The sequence below is a fragment of the Eleutherodactylus coqui genome, chromosome 5 (genome assembly GCF_035609145.1).
Source record: "Eleutherodactylus coqui strain aEleCoq1 chromosome 5, aEleCoq1.hap1, whole genome shotgun sequence".
In the NCBI taxonomy this organism is placed as follows: domain Eukaryota; kingdom Metazoa; phylum Chordata; class Amphibia; order Anura; family Eleutherodactylidae; genus Eleutherodactylus; species Eleutherodactylus coqui.
In genome coordinates, this window is record NC_089841.1 from 134766394 (window position 1) to 134791714 (window position 25321).

The 25321-nt window shown below is 40.7% G+C and overlaps 1 protein-coding gene across 1 annotated transcript in view; it reads right to left on the bottom strand.

The window, feature by feature from the left end:
- Positions 1-2861: 2861 nt before the first annotated feature.
- SRRM4 (serine/arginine repetitive matrix 4) overlaps positions 2862-25321 on the bottom strand; it is a 107138-nt gene continuing 84678 nt past the window's right edge. Inside the window, exons 2-7 of the mRNA XM_066604907.1 lie at positions 18274-18399; positions 11452-11544; positions 10236-10307; positions 7865-7891; positions 5881-5931; positions 2862-2919 (exon numbers count right to left, since the gene is read on the bottom strand). Coding sequence (XP_066461004.1) covers positions 2862-2919; positions 5881-5931; positions 7865-7891; positions 10236-10307; positions 11452-11544; positions 18274-18399 — 427 coding nt within the window. The remainder of the gene's footprint in view (positions 2920-5880; positions 5932-7864; positions 7892-10235; positions 10308-11451; positions 11545-18273; positions 18400-25321) is intronic.

Here is a 25321-nt window from a genome sequence, read left to right on the forward strand (position 1 = left end):
ATGAACAACAATAGGTGTACAGCTGTCGGCTTAGTAAAACCAGGCTGTCTACACTGAGCGTTTTCTAAGAACTCACATAAGTTACAATAAAATAATTTATAAAGTAAATGTATAAATTCACACATTTGACATTGCCTCAGTATGACAGGAAATTAAAGTTTAATGTGTTAAGTTGTATTACAAAGTACATCTACAACCTCTTCCCTTGAAAACAAAGCAGTGCAGCTTCAATTCTGTCTACCATCATATGCCAGAACCTAAGCACGGCAATTTCCGGCAAACTGAGCACCTACTGCTAAGTCAGTGACTCCTAATGTTATTACTGACAGCTACGATAATCACAGCTGCTCTTCAGAAGATAGAAGGGAAGTTCCCCGTAGTTCATGTCCTCCCAATATACTTGGCAATCAGAACAGAACAGGAAAAAACAGCATGTCTCCTTTTCAGTTATCTGATCTACATGAAGGAATGGAAATGGAGCAGCAATAGACAATGAGAATATTATTACTCACTGTATCACATATTATTTTTCGTTATTTCAAGCAGTTATCTTGAATGCAAAACTAACTCATTTGGATATGGCACCTATCAGATTTCCACTTGAAATGTTACAAGGCTTCGCAAACTATCTATGCAATCCATAAGTTAGTAATGAAGAATCATCACAAGGGTGTTAAAAACTTTATTAAACTGCCTGTCTATATTTTAAAAGTATCAGTTACTCTTCAGTGAAGTAGAGTAGGAGATCACAATAACATATAGGAGGTTCAACAACTGATGTAAAGGACAAATGGAAAGGTTGATTTCATGTGTTGGGTCTAGTCTGAATTTGAAATCTGGTTAGTTACTCAATTTATCTCCATAAATATATGTATTTGTGAAAAAGTGGTATGAAAGATGAGAAATTCTTGAGATTACATTATTTGTTAGATAGGTGGGAGGTTCCTGGGTACTGCTTTTATAGATTCTATGGGGAGATTCATTTGTCTTGAATGTACTATTGCGCAAAATAAATATTTTATGGTGGCAACATATACCCCCCTCCATATTCCAGTCTAGATCCCTGTTTTGATACATTTAATAAAGGCTCTATAGTGGCTTTTCCTTCCCCAACTACTTTTGAATGTTTATTAATGGAGTTAGGTTTATGTAACCTGTGGAGTTTGAGAAATCCATATGTTTGAAAATACTTTTGTTATTCCAGTTCATATAATATGCTTTGTAGAATAGATCTCTCAGTAGGTACTTCATCTATGCTTCCTCTATTTCTTATAGATCATGAATTATGGGGGGTTTGATTTGGATAAAGTTTAAAAGAGATTAAATCCCTTGATATTGGCTCTTCCTCTTGTCTGTAGTGTGGAATGCTATGAAGGCATTTGTATGTGGTGATCATATAGAGAGCAATAGTCTATTTAAGTCTAAATCTCAGAGTGATATTATGGGTCTTTAGCAACAAGCTTTAGATGCAGAGCAAGCATATATATATTCTACCACTAATCAGGTAAAAATTAATTGGAAAGTGGCACTGTTGAGGCATTTCTGGTATCACTTCCTTTCTAAATATTCATGTACAGGTTTTATATGTGTTTCTCTATCCTCTCCTCTGGCTTTCTTGGGAGTGTTATTAGGTGAGACATGCCTGGCCTCACCTGTGGGTAATTTGTCAGGACCATTTAGCCTGGCCTTGTGCTCAGTTTCAATGCTGTTTAATTTCAGTCTTATTCTGGCTGTGGAGGAAGCCAGAGCTTGGAGCTGGATCTCCTGTTTGGCTGAGTCTTTGCAAAACTAAGTACAGCGGTTATTATCTTTCATCTTGTATGCTATGGTATTCTTCTATCCCATGTAGGGTCAGTTAGTGGCCCAGATACGTAGTCAGGGTTGTCCTTCTCAAGGCGGGTTACCTTCGTATAGGCAGGTCCGTTCCCTGGGTAGGTTGTCTTTGTTGTTTACCACTGTTTGGTTTGCAAGTGCAAAAGTATTTCAGATTACAGTTCCAGCGTATCCTGGATTGATGTGATAGGCACAGTCTCAGCTTGCAGAACATTTGATAGGTGTTGCAAAAAATAAGCCATTTTTTATGAAGTGTAAGATCTTTGAGAAAGAGGAAGCAGGGGGTCATTTCTTGGATATAATTAAGGCACAGGAATCATCATTTTATGTGGCAGCATTAAGAAGCCATGATAATTCTTTGGTTATAAAGGAGGATGAAAATCTGGACACATTTTTTCTCTATTTTCACCTTGGGAGAAGAGAGGAATATTCTTTTTGGAACAAGTACAATCTGATTATTTTTTTTTAGAGCTTTGAAAAATTTAGAGAGTTTTATGATGTTCCCCATAGTAACTTTTTCCGGCTCTTTCAGTTACAACATATGTTTGCTGCTCAGTCCCTGTAAGTATCTGTGTTTCAACAACCTTTAGTGAATTTTCTTGGGTGTTCTGGTACTACGAAGGGTATTATTTCTTATTTATACAGACAGATGTTTTCCTATTAATTCCTAATAAAGGTATAAGAATAATGGGAAACAAGGTAGGCCATAGTAGCGAAATGAGCCACGATGTTGCGTATGATTCCAGTGATGTCTCTATCTGAAAGTCGAGTATCGCAGTTGTATTTAATGTATATAGTTTATCATACTCCATTAAAGTTGTTTAATATGGGTACTAGGTTAAACTCAGACTGTTCGTAATGTTATATAATTGGGTAGATTTAATGCGTATAGCCTGGGATATATTGCCTGAATTTTGGAATGGGGTACTAGAGATAATCAAAAAATATATCTTGTTGATATTAGTCTTAATCCCAGAATTTGCTTATTGGATGTTATTTATGGGCATACTGATTTGGGAATTCAGAGATCATTGTATCAGGCCTGGAAGCTGGTTACTACGGCCTGTTGGATGCAGCCTGTCTTTCCTGACAGTCACAAAGATAAGAGAGGTTATAAATTAATCTTAGAAAGAGGGATGTATAAAAAAAAAGGCTGTTTGACTAAGTTTGAGAAAATTTGGGAAACATTGTCTGATATATATATATATATATATATATATATATATATATATATATATATAATAGAATCATATCGAGTGTTGGTTGCATTGAGGTATTGTAGAAAAGTTAATGGGATTTAGAAAGGATGAGAGAAAGAAGTAAGAAGGTGGAGAAGAGTTAGATTTTTCTCTTTTCTCTTCTTTGTATGTGTCTAAATATTATTTTTGTTGGGGATGCAGGAGATTATGATTTGTTAAATATAGTTATGATTATGCACATATAAATGTTTAGAAATTCAGGGGTAATTGTATTAAAAATATAACTGCAATAAAAATTATCTGATTTAAAAAATAGATTCTTGGGTTTCTTAGGTCTCTTTGAATTCTTTGAATAGCATTGCACTTTATACATTGATTTGCATAAATTAGCATTTTAAGATTGATGTGGCATATTTAGTTAGTTCTGTATGCCAGTTTTCTAGCATGCAAATGTCACAAATTAAGTGAAGTGGCATAATTTTGTTCCTTTTTTTTGCCTTTTTGCATTGGCCTTTAGCATGTTTCTAAATGTAGGTGGGGCTAGGCAAAATGGGGGAAGATGGGGTTGGCTACATGCCATCCATTAAATTTACCATAAAATATGCCAAAAACTGGAGTAAATTATAACTGAAACCTTTGTCAGCTCATAGTCTTGGCCCATGGCTGCCTGAAAGATGCGCAAAATGTATTAAGAAGCTTGTGTCTCTTAATACATTTGGCACACTTCAGCGCAGTCCAACCTTCAGTTAGACCAGAGTCAAAACCAATGGTCTGCAGTATTTAAATATACCCCAATGTGTTTGCTTGACTTAAACCATATTCAGATCTGTGTTTGTGATTTTGATTTTCCATATTCTGTTGGAAATGGCAAAACAGAATTCCAACTGGGAATGGATCTGTCCTATGATGGAAATGAATGGTGCCCTGTGGACCACATTAATCATAATGGTGTCCATTAGTCTTTTCATATGCCACCTAGAATTTTCCAGAAGAAGTAACACAGCATGCTGTGCTAATTCATCCAGTATTTTATACTGGATATGTTGGAGGCTCCCAACAAAGCCTCTGTTGCAGATGTGAAAAGAGCATAAAAGACACTGGCTTATTTACTAATATTGTCTAAAAGTTAGAGTAGACAGTCCTAAAATGCGCCAGATTTACCACAGCAGCTTTCCAATATGGTACAACTGTTGAATTTTTAGACTGTCTAGTCTACGTTTACATCACCAATTGGTTGGTTTGGTTTACACCAAAAAGTGTGCCAAAATTTTGAAGCAATTTGGCTCAATTTTTGATACAATTTAGGACATGCCTGTTTTTTAGACAAAAACTTCTGAAAGCATCTATCATCTGATTAATATGGCACAAAGCATAATTTGCGCCAGAAAACTGTCATATTTCGAATAGTAAATAAGCCCCACAGTTCTAAATTCGAAAAAGGTTGGACTTAGGATGGTGCCATAGAGCCTCGTGCTCTGCTCTACTAACTATATCTTACTGTAAGGGAGAATACCTCCCTGTGATGGAGTGTGCCACAATTGTTTAGGATGGATTTGTATGTCATCTGACAGAGAAATACTGTATGAAATCGGAGACACAAGGGGTCATAAGCTTGTATGGGTGTCGCAATACAGCTCTGTACATCTCAAAGAATGTAAGGAGACTCAGTATGGCTGTGTGTCTGGAATTTTTCAATTAAGGATTGAAGTTAATTTTCTGATCATGTTAACCAGATGTTTTGTGATGGATTTTCATTTCTATCATTTCATATGTATGGTATATTGGCCAACCTCCTTGAGAGGAGCACCTATCTTTAGTTGTCACATATGCATTATTTTCTGCCAAAAAAACATCTAAAAATAGTATAATGTAAGGCTGCCTGTCCACGGGCACCGCAGCATCCCGCGGCAGATCTCCGCCGCTGCCCGGGAGCAGGAGCCGGCAGACAGATCTCTGCTGTCAGCCTATCTGACAGTCAGGCTGACCACGGAGAATCACGGTAATTCACAGCATGCTGCGAATTGCTGCCCGTGAGCGGTGAATCGCAATGATTCTCTGCTCGTGGACAGGGGGAAAGCGCTCTCCATAGCAACGCGGGGAACGCAATTTAAACCCGCCCGTGGACAGGCAGCCTAAATGTACAACAATAAGAACTTCACAAACAAGACAATGCACAGTTGATGAGTTAAGATTAATTGGTAAAAAATACCTGAGCATCAAATTATATTGGTTTTCTGACTCAAAGGGAATCTGTCCCAAGGATTAAGTAGTCACATAGACCCAGATTCCGGTGCAGGGTCTCAGTATTTTTCATAAAATAGAATCCTTTCATTGATATGCACATGCTCTGGAGTCCTTGATATTCATGAGCTGCCAGCTTCCCCTGCCTATCCGCTGCTGATTGACAGCTTTCCCTTGTGCACCAGTATAGGGAAAAAGCTACCAATCAGCTATGGGAGGAAGGTGAGGTCCTGCTGCTCATGAATATAAGAGCTCAGCACTCTGCTCGCATTGCAAGTGATAAACAGTGATCTTTATGCAAAATACTGCAAGAAAAAAGTAAGTGACCCAGTGCCAGAATCAGGGTCTTTGTTAATACGTAATGCTGCCCTCAGATAGTGCAGCATAGACCTAGCGGCAAATTCCCTAAAAATACGTAAACACTATAATCACAGGTTTCTATTAATATAACTCTAATTATATTGAATTGAACTACCCCAACACTGTACATTTAAAACAGATAAAGATAAAATATCATGTGTGTCCTACAACAGGGGGGAGGACAAGCTTTAGAGATCTTCACCATGTAGGTCAATATAACAAGAGAATGTAAACACTCAATACTCACTGCTTTCTGTGTTTCCTGTCATGTTTTCTTTTACTTTTTGGACTGGATGAACTAGGAAAAGGAGCATTTTATTAACTGTAATATTAGAGACATGAAAACCATATATAATATCCTGGTTACATAAAAAAGCAAACGTTCAGGGTCAGATTTTGGTTTTGTTTTTCAATTTAGCCAGTTTTGTGTATTTAAAGGGAAGTTAGGGAACTTATCACCAGTTTCATGCTCCCTGAACCATTGGCCGCATGAACCCAGGATAGAAATGCCCATTTGTACCATGCATGTTTTTTTTGAAACTCTACTGCATTTCAGGAAAAAACCCTACTTTTAGAAGTTTTGTATAGAGTTAAGCTCTTGAGTCGAAGGGGTGGGCCATCCATGGCTCTCCCTGTCTGCAGCATCAAGAGTGACAGCTCCTTTCTCCTCTTGTGTATACGAAGGGGGCTATTAGTCTTAGTGGTGATGGCGGAGACAGCCTGGTGGGTCCTGCTTCTTTGACTCAGATCTCCATTCCAGCTGAGCCCCAAGTTAAACTTCTAAGTATGATCTTTCTGAAATGCAGTAGTGTTCCAGAATAAAACATAAATAGGCCAAAAGGGCAAAGCTGACATGGGTTTTTGTTGTCTGATTTTGTTGTAATTTTTTTATGGCTGGACAAACAGTACAGAAGCTGCCTGGTATTTTAAAAGATATGGGTTACAAGAACGTAAATGCAGAGGAAATTAGAAACCAGCAACTTGGTTCTCACTTTCAGGATTGCTTACTCTTCCTGGCAATAATTATATATGTAGAGAATGTTGCTTTCACAATGCATTTGAAGTATATGTTAGCCAGTAAACTCTCAGTGCATACGACAAACATATCCATTGCCCCCCATTCAATTGATGGAGGCTAAAGGAGTGTCCTTTTGGCCTCAGTTGGTCCGGCATACATCAGTATATTTTTTTCTGTATGGAATAGCACAGCAGACTGCATTATTTCATACAGAGACATCCAGTAAAAAAATTTATGGCGATATGTTTTTTTTGCAATGGAAACCTATGGGCAATGGATGCCTATATGGTGGCATCTATCAGAGGTATTAGTCGGAAAATCCTTCTGAAGTATAACTCTGACAAACACTGCAAAGCGCTGTGTGAAAGTAGCCCAAGTATTACACAAACACTGTGCAAAAAAGAGTTGATTACATATGCTTTAAAAGGGGGTTTCCATCTTGGCCACACATGGCCACAATGAGAACATCACTTGAATGAGGCGGCTGGGAGGATGGAAACATCTAAGCATGGCTGGCCTACATTGTTCCTATAACTCCTATAGAAGTCAGTTGGAGTTACGCAAAAAGTGCAGCAGAGCAAGGTGCGCTATTTCTGCAACTCAGAAGTTATAGAAACAGCATAGTTCACTGTGCTACATTCTTTATTTAACTCACATGGACTTCTATAGGAGATATGGAAACAGAGTAGCAAAGCATACTTGGCTGTTTCCATAATCCTAGCCATCCTCACCCTTCTCATACAGCTGGGTAGGGGGTGGTGGAGGTCACATTTAGACATAGTTGTGTCCCCTAGAGGTGGGACCCACACCTGTCTGACTTTTTTGTCATATCCTGTGGATATGCCATAAAAGTCTTAGATGGGAATACCCCTTTAAGGACCTTTTACAAAGGTCAGTTATCACCACAATGTGCTAATTTCTAAGTAAGCATAATAATAATCTATCTGAATGAAGGAGAAGACCAATTCTAAGCAATAAAACTATCTTGGATTTCATTATCCGCTTAGCTACATAAGTGTGTGTTCTTTTGTAATATAACACAGTTAGCAAGATGACAAGGCCAAGTGATTGACATAATTCTAGGAAAATGTTTTTGTAGAAGATAAATAGCACTCATTTATCCTTATTCATTGTAAATGACTGCTGTTCCAACCATACAGATTTCTCTATCAATATAATGTCAGTGTTTTATGGAGAGCAGAAAATCACTTACTTGTGTCTTCTCTTCTTTGATGAAGACCTGGGGAAATCAGAAAAAAGCTGAATTTATGAACTTCATTTTTTAAGGACTCTTCACATTACAGAAATATTGTCTTGAAATTTTATTATACAGAAAGTAACCCTGATACAAGAATGGAAATGAGAACTTATTGCAAAGACACTCAGCGATTCTGCTTACAGTAGAAGAGACTATAGGTAGAGAATAACTTGCTGATCATTGGGGGTCTCACTGCTGAGACCTGCTCCGATCTGGAGAACGGGACTCCCATGTCCCGCTCTCCTGTCACTGAGGGAATCCCTTTTTCCTCCAAAGTGAGGAAGATGGAGGACATGGGACCCCATTGCTGAGATTGGAGGGGTTCTCAGCAAGCTATTCCCTATCTTGTGGCTAGAGGATAGCTTAAGGTTTTGGTACAACCCCTTTAAAGTGGTATTCCAACAAATACCATAAATGGATAATTGATAGGCTTTTTGTTTATTGTATTCTTATGAAAATGGTCCCCTACTTTATTAGATGTATAATGTGATAAATGTTATATATTATCCATTTTTTTAATACTATGTAATATCTTTAATGTATTTTTAAACCCCGTGGTTAATAGTTAATCTATGTTTATAACTTCTATCTTGATAAATATTTAATGACAGAGTTTGGCTTTGGCTTATATTTCTAGTCATTGTTATAAGTCCTGTTAAAAGCTCAGACATTGACTTGCAGGAATGCTGCCTTGTAATAGGTGGCACTGTGGAGGCATTGTTCCATATTTGTATTTGCATATTTCCCAGAGGAGCATGCAAGTCCTTATAAGTCTTCTCAAACCTTCCAGGTACTGTCCCTAAGGAGAAACTATACCCCTCCCGACCCAATATACTGTATGCTTAAAAAAAACTAGAATTTCACCACTGACAACGATCCCATTTCTTGCTGATTAAGAAAGGACAAATTGTGAAGGAAATGTGCCACCATGACAAAAGTTTAAAGAGAACCTCTGTGACTGCTGCTACTGTGAGGCTACAGTCAGATGAATAGTAAACCGTGAAATACATAGATGGGTTAGTTCAATGAGAGTGGATCCTGCTCTTTATTAGACCATCCTCTATGATTTTCATATGTCTTAATAGGGCTTTGTAAATGGGTTATCTTGAAAATGTATGGTGAAACTTAAAGAGACCAAAACAGATAGGGGAGATTTCCTTAGACAGGCATTTCATGTGCCGATCTAAATCCGGAGTGCGTTGGAGTGAGATGTGCCAAAATTATGTAGATGCACACAGCTTTTTAAACATTTGGCACAAGTCCCCATTTATAAAAACTTGTAAAAAAATTATAGAAATTAGATATTCAGTTGTACTGCTGTAGCAGCAACATGCACCATCGACATATATATGGAATTTGTTCCTAACTAGAGATGAGCGAACGTACTCGTCCGAGCTTGATGCTCGGGCGAATATTAGGGTGTTCGGGATGTTCGTTATTCGTAACGAACACCACACGATGTTCGTCTATATGCGCTCAATGGGGCCGGCGGCAGCAGCGCCAACCCCATTGAGAACATATAGAAGACAAATCCTTCTTCTCTGCCACAGCTGGAACAGCTGTGACAGAGAAGAACGATGTTTGCCCATTGAATTCAATGGAACCGGCAATACAGCCGACTCCACTGAATGCAATGGGCTGCCGGCGATCGCGGGATGAATTGTCGGAAAGGGGTTAAATATATAAGCCCTTTCCTGCAATTCATCCAGAAATGTGTAAAAATAAAAAATATAAATCCCCGGCTGCTGAATATTACTCACAGCTGTTCAGAGCAGTTCAGGAGAACTGCAGCCTGCCGCGCTGAACTCCATCTGCCCGCACCAGGTGAGTATATATATATTTTTTATTTTTACACATTTCTGGATGAATTGCAGGAAAGGGCTTATATATTTAACCCCTTTCCGACAATTCATCCCGCGATCGCCGGCAGCCCATTGCATTCAGTGGAGTCGGCTGTATTGACGGCTCCATTGAATTCAATGGGCTAACATCGTTCTTCTCTGGCACAGCTGTTACAGCTGTGGCAGAGGAGAACTTGCTGTGTCGTTCCCATCATTTTCTTGAATTGCCAAGATTTTCACACATGAAAACCTTAGCGAGCATCGGCGAAATACAAAAATGTTCCGGTCGCCCATTGACTTCAATGGGGTTCGTTATTCGAAACGAACACCCGAACATCGCGGGAAGTTCGTTTCGAATAACGCGAACCCGAACATTTTGGTGTTCGCTCATCTTTATTCCTAACCAAAACTTATACATGAAGTACACAGATAAATATTCATATGAAGAAGAAATAACAATATAATGTTGTCTCAGTGTCCTGTACCTGTTTCTCTTCTGCTTTTTTGAACTCTTCTTCTTTTTCTTTTTCACTGGGGAAGGACTATAAGACCGTGACCTAAGGTGAAGACAGACAGTGAATGAAAGTTAACATATTTTGCATAATAAGCTAGATAAACCATAGCTTCTACCAGCTGAATAGTTCAAGTTCTTCTAAATCTGCTGTGTGTATAAAATGTTTTTATATTTCCAACTAAATACTAAGTATACACTAAAAGTTGCATGTGAATTAAAAGGTATAAATAAATGTTGCAGATGGTGACCTATTACTGCATGATTAAACTAGGGACTTGACTTGAATCATAAGCCTAATATAATACATTACATTAATCTGATATTACTAATTAAGTCTTATGGTTTTCATGAACAATATAGTAGCAAGCAAACAGAAATATATTTAACATTTTATTGTTTTCAGAAATTGAATTGCAATAGTTATTTAAGGGTAGGGTCTGAGATATGGCCACGATGCAGCCAAAATCTCCCAGTCAGTACGGCTTGCAAATTAAGTGACTGTTGATTGTTAATACCCGCAGGCTTTATAGGGAGGCTTTATACAGGACAAATATTGGCTGAAAAATCACTCAATGAAAGATATTCAGTGATAGTTGTGCAAAAACAGGACCTGATAGGGCACCAAGTGTGAGATCAGTCAGTAGTTGCTCATTGAAACAAAGCCCCTAGTGAGCAAGTTCTCACTCAGTGTAAACAGGCAGTCATTCATTTTTGAATGGCTGCCTGATCATAGTTAATGGAGGCATTGCGGCTGGCTAGCAGAGATCTCTGGTATGCTCTTCCTCTAATTAACGAATTTCTATTGCTCCTATGTGAAAGTACAGGAGCGATATGTCTTGGAATGACTGTTGGGGGCTAATAGTCCATATAAAACCACCCTTACCTAAAACTGCTACTATTAACAATCAACAGTTATCAATTTACAAACTGCACCAACTTGGAGCTTCTGACTGCACTGTGGTGGCTGTGTTGTGTAGGACCCCACCATAATGTCTCTATACAACTTATTATTTACCTGTATAAACTTTAGTGTTTCAAATAAATTTAACAGTGCTTTTTATGAAATCAGCGTATGTGACTAAAACATACTATTACTATGTATGTAGGACTATTACGTTAAATAGACAATGCAATCTATGCAAAAGACCTATAGTACATGCAGCTACTTAGTCCAGATTTAGACCAACCTTTTTCTCTTTTTGCGATCAGATTTTTTCTTTTTCTTTTTTCCCTTGGGAGGTGGTGAAGGGCTGAGTTGTTCTGCTTCCAAGAACCTATCACTAGACAGAGGACAAGAAAATGTAATAGAAAAATACCAGCGCTCCAGTGTCGAGAGTATTGGATTTGTAATAATGACAAAATATATTGCAAGAAATAGAGTACAGAATCACCACTTACTTTACAGGGGTGCTTAATGTAAAGCACCTCTGAATCCTAGAAAGCAGGCAAAGATGAGGAATGTACGATGATATTCTTTATTATGCAGATGCGACGCGTTTCGGCTTAACCATCGGCCTTTTTCAAGCAAAACAATATATGCCATGATTTCTTGATTTTAAATTAATTTTATCATATTAAGTTTCAACATTCATAACTATATTTTTAAAGCTGTTGTCCAGTTACCGGACACTTCCACTTTAATAGGGCTAGCTGTTGTAAAATAATAAATTTAACTATAGATACCCCTCTACTGCTGGGATCCAGCACTGGGGTCCTGCTGTGGTCCCGATGATTATTGTGGCAGATGATGTCACAGAGAATCAGGTGACTGCTGCGGCCAATGAGTGGCTGCAGCATCACGTTCCTGAACTCCTGGCATCATGGTGTTTGGGATGTAAGCATTGATGCCTGGAGAACAAGCAGCCTCACATTGGATACAGTGGTCACCTAATTTCCTGTGACATCATCTGTCACAATAAATGCTGGAACCACAGCGGGGCTGTAGCGCTGGATCCCGGCAGCAGTGGAGGGGTTAGTATAGTTCAGTTTATTATTTTAACACAGCCAGCCCTTTTGAACCAATGCTGTCCAGTAACTGGACAGCCTTTTTAAACTGGAAATATCATGAACCAGAAATACAGTTTTTAGAATGTAGTCAAAACATCTGTATAGATCAGTGTTTCCCAACCGTGGTGCCGTGAGAAGCTGCCAGGGGTGCCGCGGCTCTCCGGCTGGGTACTGGTGTATTATGTGTAGCCACAGCAGTTTTGTCAAATGTTAACATCCCCAGCTTCTGATTGGGGCTGTGTTTAATCCAGAGAGCCGGCACCAGGGACACGTGACAGGAGACCTGGCAGGCAGGATGCCTGCCTGCCTGATAGAGCTGGTGGGTGGGTCACTTGCCTGCCTGACCGAGTGGACGGCCGGGGCACATGACAGCAGAGCCGGCATCAGGGACGCAGTGAGCGCAGTAAGTAAGTGGGGCAGGGGGTTAATGTTATTAATGGGAGAGGGTGGTTAACAGCCGGGGCCACAATGACAGCTGGGGCAGCAATATAGGGCCGCAATTACAGCCGGGGCCACAATCAGGGGCCGCAATTACAGCCTGGGCAGCAATAAGAAGCCGCTATTGCAGCCGGGGCCACAATCGGGGGCCCCTATTACAGCCAGGGCTGCAATCAGGGGCGGCTATTACACCCGGTGCAGCAATGGGGGGCGGCTATTACCGTCAGGGCTGCAATCAGGGGCGGCTATTACAGCCAATGCTACAATAGAGGCTGGCTATTACAGCCAGGGTCGCAATAGGGGGGCGCTATTACAGCCGGGGACCTCTATTACTGCTGAGGCCGCAATAGGGGGCAGCTATTACTGCAGGGCCACAATAGGGGGCCGCAATAATGGGGGCCGCTATTGCAGCCGGGGCCGCAATAATGGGGGCCCCTATTGCAGCCGGGGGCGCAATAATTACTACCGAGGCTGCTGTGGCGGTCGCCATTACTACTGTGGCCACCAACATGGAGGGGGGGGGGGCACTATTACTACATAAGGCAGATTAGTTGGGAAATCTATAGTAGCTGTAGCAGCAAAGTGTTTGAGATTTTGAAAATCATCCACACGGTGTGGATACAATCTGCACAAGACCTGTGTGGACACTGACATGCGGTGCAGGATTAAATTCCACAGCATGTTCATTTTAAATATAATGTATATCAATGGCCCACCCAGTGTTCCTCCCTGTGTGTGTTTTTTTTAAACAGCCCTGTCCTTTTTATAACAATAGTGGTAAAAAACATATGTCGTAATAAGCCACACCCTAGCCATGCCCTGACCACACACCCCTAACCACACCCCATTTGGTAGGGGTACCGCATTGTAAATTTTTTTTCTGCTGCTGCTACAGTTACTATAGATTCCACAACTAATCCATCGGCTCTCTGGATTAAACATGCCCGCAGTCAATCAGAAGCTGGGGGCGTTAACATTTGACAAAACTACTGTGGCTACACATAATACACCAGTATTCAGCCGAAGTGCCACGGCACCCCTGGCAACCTCTCACGGCACCCCGGTTGGGAAACACTGGTCTATGCAATTGGTTTGTACAATAGTATCAAATTATAACAAGTACATAAGGTAATAATAATATATGGTTCAATAACATTAGCTGTCAATCAAAATCATGGTCACCTAAAATACCTTGGATTTAGAACTCCAATAATATATTGTAGGGAAAAGTTAAAACCTCTATATTTGCTCAGGGGAGTACAAAAGTATTGTGTCCATGTAATAAACTTACTATGCAGGAGCTTCCTACTTAACCTCCTCAGTCATAAACCATCATTGTTCTACCAATCTAAGCGTGAAATCAAAATTACTCTTAGTTGTAATAAAATTTTTAAATTTCACAAAATAATAAATTAATTCAGGATAATGCTGATGGAGAAATTAGTTAGTATATGGTATATACAGAAGGTTAGTTCAGATCCACACAGCTGCATTTCTTCAACTCTGTATATACTTTCTATATACTGCATTTCTTCAGCTCTGTATATCATAGATTAGCCAATTTTAATTTCTTTCTACTTTGTTTATATTTAGCCCCTTAGGCCTCATTCACACGAGCGTGTGTTCACGCTTACATAGTTGCACATAAAACCACACATCCACGTACATGCAAAAACACGCATGAATGAAGCTCAGTCCACCATTGCTTTCCACAGGGCCGCCGCTGCTGCCGGCGGCCCCATTAAAAGCGATGGCCTGCCGACAACCCCTACAGTGACTTTTGGGAAAGCGCTTGAAATATAAGCCCTTCCCTGAAAATCATCCCTAGCTTGTGTAAAAAATATATACCCACCTCTCCGCCACTGCTGGCACTCAGGCGCATCTAGCCGCTTGTCTCCCTGCACTACTCTGAAGCTCTTTCAGCATGTAGGGAATTCAATAATTTGCCAAGCACTGCCTGTGATTGGCTGAGCGCTGTCACCAATCAGACACAGACCTTTCAGCAGGTGGGGATTTTAAATCCCTGCCTGCTGAAAGAGCTTCAGAGCAGTTCAGAAGGACCTGAGCTCCACAGCGGCAGAGAGGTGAATATATATTTTTATTATTTTTTTACACATGCTAGGGATGATTTTCAGGGAAGGGCTTATATTTAAAGCTCTTACCCAAAAAACACTGCAGGGTTTGCTGGCAGCCCATTGATTTCAGTGGTGGGACCATTGAAATGATTGGGAGAACATTGTGATCCTCTGCCACAGCTGTGACAGCTGTGGTAGAGGATTCTTTACTCCCCACAGGGAGTGCCATCATTACTGAACACTGGGACAGTGCTGTCACAGTGTTCGGCAATGAGGGGACTCCCGGCAGGGAATATTTACATGCACCACGGACCTATGGTGCACGCATGTCCTATCTTTTGCAGGTGTGCGTGTTTGCACGCTGTAAAGCACGGACATGTGAACACATCATAGGGAAACCAATGGTTCAAATAGATGCGTAGTTTTGTGCACACCAATGTACGCGTGAACAGACGCTCGTGTGAACGAGACCTAATGATCACCTGCTGTTAATGTACTGCAGGTAGTCATGGGCGGTGAATGGATAAGACTTCGGAACCATGCCTGCTCAATCTCCACAGGTGGCACCTGTTTCTTGCAGCTGACACCTGCCTGCAGCAATCATGATTGTGACCTTTTAACTCCTTGGATGTGGCGTTTACCACACAACCAAGCATGGAATGGGAGCCTCTCCAACGCTTCATTATGTCCTGATTGCAGGGTGCTGGTAGGTTCACATGGCAGTCCAGAGCCTAGTGAAGGCTATTAGGGTTGCTTTGTATTGTAGTCTATTAAGTCCTGACTGTGGCAGGCCTAAATAGTCTAAGATTGAAATGCACAATATATTGCAGTATATTGTGCAAGCGATCCAGTGACTCCCAAGATTAAGTATCTTATAGTGACTTAAAAAAAAAAAAAAAAAAGTAAAAATTAGATTAATAACATTGTTTAAATTTTTAACAAAAGTTTAAAAAATTAATAGTCCAAGACACCCCCTTTTTGCCCATTTTTCATATATATAGTACATGTATACGCACACATATATACTGACACATAATTGGTATCACCGCATCCGAAAAAGTCAAAACTGTAAAAATATAGTATTATTTATCCCACATGGTGACCGTTATAAAAAAGAAAAAAAAAGCCAGATTTATGATGTTTTTTGAGCACCCCGTCTCCTAAAAAAATTGAATAAAATTTGAATTAAATCAAAAAGTCGTACAGATCACAAAACAGTAACAATTAAAAATGCAGGTCGCCTTATAAAAACGGATCCTCATACAGATCCAAACAATAGAAGAAAAAAAAAGTTACAGGCTTCAGAATACAGCGACAAAAAGGGTACTTTTATTTTGTGAATGTAATTATACATGAAAAACTGTATTAATTTGGCAGTTTTACAGTTGTACTGACGTGCAGAATAAAGTTAACCTCTCATTTTTGCTGCACAATGAACACTAAAAAAACAAACCCAAACAACAATAGCACAATTGTGGATTTTCTCTCCTTTTCAGGCTAAATTCACACAGGCGAGTGCCATATCGATATTGCGCTCGCCAACATGCGATATCCCTGCAGATGCAAGCTGTTTTTATATTAAAACCGCCTTGCATCACTTCGGGGAAGTAGCGATCCTCCACTGTGGCTTTTCAATGGGGAAATATCGCATCACCCCAAGTACACCTTACAAGTGGTGCGATGCTGCCGCTGGCCCCATTGCAAACATTGGGTGATGCGTGGGCACGCCCAAAGATAGACATGCCAAGATTTGATTCCTGCCTCACATCGCGGTGTGATGTGGGGGAAAAAATCGCTCATGTGTATGACCCTTATTCAGAAGAATGGGTTTCATATTTGTGCGACATGTATGCGTCTCACAATGTACAAATCTTGTGCGACTTTCTCGGCCATGTGAAAACAGCCTCCCTCCACTTGAAAATTTGTAAAGGGTTTTCAATTCTTTGGACCTCTGAAGTGCCTTTTGTGCTCCTGGTCAGCAAAATAAGGACACAGTGGTCTATGTTGGCTGTATTTGCTGGAGTCCATCATACATCAGGCTATCTGATAGCAGCCTGTAAGGAATCAGCAAGTGTCCTTTTAGCTACCCACTCCCTCAAACACTGCCTTCATCTAGGGAAGAACTCATATCAGCACAATGATTACTGTTATAAAGCCCCAGTCAGTAGCATACCTGAAGAAAATGTGATTTCACTGTAAGTGCTTTTCACCACCATCATAAAATGTTCTCAACATAATAACAACAAAACAGGCTTTGAATTGTAGTTCTAATAGTAGTAAGCTTGGAGCAGAGTGCCCACGTGTCAACCTTGGCGGTGTATATCGAATTCCAAGTCACACTAAACGTGGAGGTCAGCAAATAGCTGACTTTAGAGGTTTATCAAGGAAATCGTTTTATCCAGAGACTTTCCAAAAGGTTTATTTGACATCTAGAAAGATGGATAGGTCTAGAACTTATGTGATTTTAAAGGGAACCTGTCATGAACTATAGGCACCATAAACTAAGCTGATGGGGAGTCTGGGGACCTGGGTCTCATACTCACTCAGTCCCCCATTCCTGTGGTGTTCCCTGGCAATGTTAGCGCCTGTACAGCCAGTGGAACTCTCTTCAGAAGGTTGTGTGTGCACTTCCATAGAGATGAGTGGAACTACGAATGGTAAGTATGAGACACATAGAATCATAAAATGTAGTGACCACCATGGTCATCGGGTCCAACCCCCTGCTCAATGCAGGATCACCAAGTCATCCCAGACAGATATCTGTCCAACCTCTGTTTATAGCCTTCCATTGAAGGAAAACTCACCACCTCCTGTGGTAACCTGTTCCACTCATTGATCACCTCTCTGTCAGAAAGTTTTTCCTAATATCTAATTTCTGTCTTCTTCCTTTCAGTTTCATCCCATTGCTTCTAGTCTTTCCTTGTACAAATGAGAATAGGGCTGATCCCTCTGCACTGTGACAGTCCTTCAGATATTTGTAGACAGCTATTAAGTCGCCTCTCAGCCTTCTTTTTTGCAAGCTAAACATTCCCAGATCTTTTAACTGTTCCTCACAGTACATGATTTGCAGACCGCTCACCATCTAAGTGACTCTTCTCTGAACTTGCTCCAGTTTGACTGTATCTTTACTAGACTCCCTGTCACCTAAACTATAAGTGCCACAACTTAGTTTATAGTGCTTCTAGTTGACAGGTTCCCTTTTATTTGCTAAGTGTTACGCTAAAACATTATCAGTGTCAGGTCATTAAACTAAATTTTACCAGTAGCTCATTCTGAAGAGTCAGTGTTGGCCATAATCACATCAGCTTGTCCAATTTTGATGCGTGAACGGTAGAGCAATTTTAATGCATGTATATGTCCATGTGGCATGAGAATGTGTTTCCTATGTCCATTTTTTACGTCTATGTGTGATCCTATCTTTTTGTTACTGCCTTCAGTAAGAGAAACAAAGTAATCTGGTAGATATGACACCTGCTTTTCCAACCTTACCTATGGGGCTGGCGCAGGCTGAGCCCACTCCCGAGCCTTCCTGTTATACTCCCATTCTCCAGATTTCCATTTAGCGTCTCCTGTCTTGTGTCTTTGTTTGGAGATGATGAACATTTGACGTTGTCGCTGCAAGTGAAAAAGAAATACAGATTAGCATAAAGCTGCATGTTACTGAGCGAATTAATTTAGATAATTTCATGTAAAAAGTAACTGTTAGTTATTTAAATAATGGGCATTTTAATCACTGGGGTTCTGGCTACTGATAAGCATGACCAAGCGCTGTGCCCCTTTGGCTCAAATCTCCTGTTTTCGTCTCTTCTATATGTGGTGGGGTTACTAATGTATGCCTACAGACTTTCTAGCCCATACAACACTTTACTCTGTTTTCAGAGGAGAGCATATCCGATCCCAAGGGCTTAAGAGCTGAGCTGAGCATTTCTGCCCCTTTATTATAGTGATCAGTGGGTGTCTCAGCACCTTGAATGACACCAATCAAAAATTCTGACTGGGTCACATTCTTTACTTTTGAGTACTCTACTAAATTGATTTAGAAGGGAAAAGGGGTCATTTCAGTTTCTTCTGGCTGCTACGTTTCCCTTAAATATGCAGAGCTGAAGCAGTCTGTCATTGCTTCCTCTAGGCACCTGATGAGCCATAAATATGCATGTATGAAACCTGAGCATTCATGACTATGGAAAGATCTTTATGTACTTGCAAAAGTAAAAGTACAAGCAGGGCCATAATGTGTACCTCTTCCATACTCTATACATAACCCACCTTTGTCTTTAATAAACTCATATAGCACCTATAGAAGTATATTAGCCACACCATTCCTCCATATGCCTCCAATTTTATAAAAGCCACACAAGGTTTCTTTGTCAGATTCCAGTAAACAAATGTGGCGCAATGTATTGGATGCCAAATCCCTGAGGCAGGATTGGTCTAAGGGTGCCCATGATTGTTGTGGCTGAGCTATGGTAACTGCATGCAGTTTCTTACTTATTGCAGGGCTGCACTAGTACTTGCAACTTGCAACCACATCAAGTACTATGTTACAGGTGAGAACGGGAGACTGAGCAGGTAGTAATCGGAAGATGTGGTTGAGCAGGAGTAGCTAAGCTGCAGATGGGGGATTGGGAGTCTCTCTTGAATTCATGCTACTGGGCTTTAGCGGTGGTTCTATAGATAATGTCCTCCAGAGGGAAAGAGATTAGTTGGGAAGAGCCAGGCATACTGATATTCTGCATGAAAGCTGTTTCTTTGTTCCCTCCTTTTTTGACAAAAGTTTATCCTCAAGCAGCTAGGCTTCCAAATGATTGCAGGTACCCTACATTACTGTGTCTAAGGACTGTGTAACTAGAGAATCATAGGTTATTTTTGATCCCGGTTAACCTGACCAAGATTCCAATACTAAGCTGTTTACATGGACTTGCAAACTTAACTGTAGGCTGCAATAAACTGTTTCATCGGGCCTCAAGTTGCATTTTACCCATTGCCTTCATTTAATAAACCATTATTTGGTCCGCAATGTCGGCTTCAGTGCCCTATTTCAGCTACCCCAAAAGCCTCTGGATGTAGCCACCAATAGGGCCTATTTCAAGACCCAGCCCTCTTCTGAGCCCATGTGGCTGGAGCCAGGACATGAGTCCTTGATCTCAGCTGGCTAACCTGGAAGATAAAGTGACCATAACAAACCATACCAAACTCAGCTTGGCGCTCCCTGCCAGGGATTGGATCAAGCTGCCACCGGCTCAGAAAAGCATGAAAGCTCTATTTTCACTGCCTAACATCATGTTGGTGTAATATAATCATTGTATGATGTTGTTATCCAGTCATGGTATGATAGTGTTATTTAGTCACGGTATAGTGGTATTATTCAGTCATGATAGGTATAGTGGTATTAATCAGGCACTGTACGGCAGTATTACTTAGTCAAGGTATGGCGGTGTTATCCAGTCACAGTATGGTTGCATTATTTAACCCTTTCCAATACAATTTTCCGTCCACCCACACTCTCCCCAGCTCATATTTATTTTGGGTGGGAAAGCCCGTTATGGGTTCTTTGGAATTACTCAACAAAAACATATGAAAATGACCTGTCATGAAGATTTTATTATCAGCCAAGCAATGCAGTGCTCGATGAACCAATCACAGCCATCTCTTCTTAGAGAGGTGGGATATATGAATCCCATAACCAGGAAGTGATCTTCTATGGGTAGCCAAGGACTGCAAGAAGCATGTCGGAGCTCCGGAGAGCAGCGGGAGGGACCTAGATCAAGCCTGCTAGGTAATGTATTCCTTTTTTTAATGTAATACAGATAGGGCATGTTTTCAGGGTAAATGCTAAAAAATCAGGGTAGGGTTTATTTTCAGGGTAGGTTTTATTTTTGGGGAAGCAGGGTAGTAGATGGGAGGTCTATTTCTCCCAAACTTCTATTATTTTGTCAGTCCTTTGAGCTCCACTGTATTAAAAAGGGCTGAGGAAATGTGTATCCTCTCTCTCTTTCTCTATTCCACGACTGACAGTTGAAAACCTGTGAGAACTCTTGAGAGTAAGAAATTCAGATCTGGCCTTTTTTTTGTTCATTTTGTTAGGCTGGGGAGACTAGCCAACCAGTCAGTAGTCAGATCCCTGTTATGTAAAGTTAGAGCTGGGCAGGCAGATATTATTTTGTATTTTACCTAAAGTGGTTGATGTATGAAAAGCTGTAACTTAAATTGAACAAAATAAGCATTATCTTGAATTTGACCCGGGTTCAGGCTGCTTGCATTGAAGGTGTGCTGTGTGGGGTATCTCCCGGGCGATCCCAAATTGATTTCTCCATAAAGGGTAGAGCTATTCTACATATGCAGATTCTAGATTCTTGCCCTGTATTACCTAATAGAACATGAACACCAGTACACGGCTGGACACTAGGCAGCAATGCCTTGTGTAAGCATCCTTATCAGTAAAATTTACATTTATCATTTATATCGCCAATAACAATTATTCTTAGGCCTCATTAACAACCGCAATGCATTTTTTTTTAAGCCGGTCACGGCCAAAAATTGAATCAAGGAAGAATAGCTGTAATTAATTAGCGCTTTCTCGTCTATTCACGTGGGCGTATCGCATGAAAAATATGCTGCAGCGCGGAATTCCGTCGGTCGGCAGAAATCCGCAGAATGACTTATAATGTTTAATTAGAGCCAGCTGTCTTCGTTTCCGAGCGCTGGACCCATACCCTGCATTGCGGCCGAAAATCGCATGAACGAGAGGCAGCCGTAACTCCTGTTTTCTCGCCCATTCAGATGGCCGGGCTGCGGTGTATATACACCGCAGCCCAGAATACAGTTGGCCGGGGGGACTAAACTCCCTCCCCTTCTCCACCCCTTGCTAGCTGCCAGCAAAGGGAGGGGGCAGGAGCTTAGCAGAGCTAGTGTGCTAAAATCCCCCCCCCCCCCTGCCAGCAAGGGGAGGGGCGGGACAGGGTGGGAGCTTAGCAGAGCTATTGTGCTAAAATCCCTCACCCCACGTCACTTGCTGGCTGCCGGCAAGGGGAGGGGCGGGAGCTTAGCAGAGCTATTCATGCTAAACTCCCTCCCTCCCCAGCCTATGGGAGCTGCTGGCTGCTTTTCTGACTGCTCTCATAGGCTCCCATAGGAGTCTATGGGAACGGCCGGCGTATTTTTGCAAAAGATAGGACAAGTCATGCGTTAAAGCAGCCTGCCGGAATTCAGATGGTCCCGATTTTTGTCCGGCGTTTTATCGCGACAAAATAGCAGTGATAAAAAGCGGATGTGAATGAGGCCTCAGTGTGTTTACCCACCAAGTGTCAGAGAAACTGTCAAGCTCTGAAGCTCTTCTAGAGACTGTAACCATTAAGCTTAGATATCAGTGACAATAACCCCCAAGAGCATTGTGCCTCAAAGAAAGACAAATAAATATTCCTTTTTGCACCCAAAAGAGTTTGCGACATTCCAGCAGAGTGTGTACCCCTTTCACGCATCATTGCGGGATGGTTGCTTTTTAATGAAACCTATTTCTTTTTTTGCAGCTGCCATTTCACAATAAGGCAATTTTACCCTTGTAAGATAACTTTGCCAGTAAGTCTGCAGACGAAGTATAAAGCACGTCGGTGAATATATGATTTCTTGCCAGTGATCTGTAACAGCCCTATTAAAACTGAAGTGGTCACACAGAGTTAAGGAAATGATTGCACTATCCGTTGGCTAATTCCAGATTTACAGTGTATTGAAGAGGTAATTGCAATCCAAGTTATCGACTGGGAGTTATTGTGACAACCAAAGGACAAAGCATTGTTGCAAAAAAAGCATTCCACTTACAGGTGACATACGAGAACTGTTCAGTAATACTGAAATCAGCATTGCCGGATGCTATGAGAAATCTCAGTATGTGCCTGGAATTTTAGCAGCTAGCTCTGAATAAGTCTCATCACACTCCATTAACAGGCAGCTTTCAGTCTGACACCCTCTGATGTTGTTTTCCTAAGTGTCAAAACATTGACTAACAGTGTCTGCTATAATTTTATGCCATAGCCAAAAACCGAGATAAAACGACAATAACTTTTCATGGATTTTTTTATACCAATTATAGCAGGTCCATAAAGCCGGCCATATAGAGGCTTATCTGTACTTACGATCATGCTTATAGGCAGTACGTGTGTCTGTGTATGGGAGGGAGAATGAGCTCTTCCAACAGTGCAGAATGATCAAAAAAAGTTGATTTTGTATTATATTCTAAATTGCATTTCTATCTAATTAATACCATTTACATGCGAGCATAACTTCTTTTTGGGCTAAATGTCATCCATATTCTGGGAAAGTCCCATAGGGCTTATTTACATGTGCGCATTTTCAGTCTATGTGGGTAAAGGATAGCACACAGACCCATTAAAGTCAATAGGGAGGTTCATTTATACAATTTTTTTTACCCAGCATCCATTTTCACGGACCAGAATCTCCAATTCAAGTCAACGAGACAGCAAAAAAAGCCACATATGGCAGCCAAGTGCCTCTGTTTTTCACTGATTTTGCTAAGCAATTCTAGAAAAAAAGGGTTTCCTTCAGTTCTTTTTTGCACACATGATAAAAAACAGATGACATATGGATGACACACGAACATAAATAACGCACACATGCAATACATATGAATGTCACATGCACATACATTCTATGATTCTATAGATATTAGAAAAAACGTTCTAAAAAAAGTGAGGGTGATCAATGAGTGGAACAGGTTACCACCGGAGGTGGAGAGTTCTCCTTCAGTGGAAGTGTTCAAACAAAGGCTGGACAAATATCTGTCTGGGATGATTTAGTAAATCCTGCACTGAGTAGGGGGTTGGACCAGATGACCCTGGAGGTCCCTTTCAACTCTACCATTCTATGGTTCTACATTGAAATCAATTATTTCTTTCATTGAACAAAATCACATACACCGATAGAAGTCTATGGCACGCGCGCAAATGCATGCACAGATGCGCAATTCCATGAAAAAAGAACACATTTGGAACTCATTAAGTTAAATAGCCATTTAAATCAGGGTATGTTCGTAAGCCGCCGCAAATGAACATGGCCTGCGTTTGCAAAAAATGCATTAAAATACACCGAAAAACGAGCAAAAAGTCTTGTGCACTGCAAATACATTGCACTGATGCATGTGCAAAACTCGAATACACCCACGTGAAAGAACCCTAAAGATGGAATAACAAAGTGAGCTGGCCACATGCAGCCTAACCAGACCCATCCACAGCAGACAATGGCCACACAAAATACCAGCAAAATTGTGCGGCCATTAGTTCCTATGTGTAGACATGGTTTGCCGCGTGTGGCCAGCTGCAGCTTTGTTTTCCACTTTTATTTGTGTTTATGTAGTTAATATATATATATATATATATATATATATATATATATATATATATATATCATACCAGAAATAAGCTTACTGCATAGATACAGTACCAGAACATAGTTTACCACACAGATACGGTACCAGAACCCAGCTTACTATATAGATATGGTACTAGAACCTAGCTTACTATATAGATATAGTGCTGGAACTGAGATTACTAAGTAGGTATGATAACGAAACTGCATAGATATTATACCCAAATGAAGCTTACTACATAGATACTATAATAGAACCAAGCTGATGAAATAGATACAGTACCAAAACCAAGCTTAATACATATATACAATACTAGATCCAAGCTTACTACATAGATATGGTACCAGAACTGAGTTTACTACATAGATACAGAAACAAAACCAAGCTTACTGCATAGATATGGTACTAGAACACAGCTTTACTGCATAGATATAGTAACTAAACTGCAAAGAAAAACAACAAAAACAGTGTATAGTTGCCATTTGCACCCTATAGACCTCCATGGGGACCCTTGGTGTGCAAATGCGCACAAAAATAGAGCATGACGTAATTTTTTCTGTGCGCGTAAAAAGGAAATATGAGAATGAACCCTTGAAATCAAAGGGGTTCTAATCTCTGCACAAATAGGTCCATATGAAGCCGCCCTATCAACAAGATTACTCATATCTACAAGATTACTTGGTTTCTCTTACTGAGAACAATCACAAGCCGCCCTAATACGCAGTGACAATACTCCCCTGTGAGTGAGCCCTTACATGCATATAGAAGTACATTTTAGGCTTTCTGGCTTGGTCAGATTACCCCTTTGGGCTCCGTTTTCTTGCTCTGATGGGGAAACAGGAAATTGGAATCCATTGGCTAATTGGAACCTTCTTATGACGTAAATGAACAGACCCCACTGACTATAATGGCATTCATTCAGTTTACGTCTGGCTGTCCAGCACTTGATAGCGCTGTATGCGCGTTATTTCATCCTGCATTTTAAAGGGGTGTTCTAGGACTTCAACTCTCCTCAGGCTATCAATAGTTGATCAATGGGAGTCCACCCTTCGGGATCCTTGCCATTCAGCTGATCAGCCATCCCAATAACAGTGTAGCAGGCTAGACATCGCCATAGGTTGCCATCAGTGCTAGAGGTCTAAAAGGAGGCATTGTTGC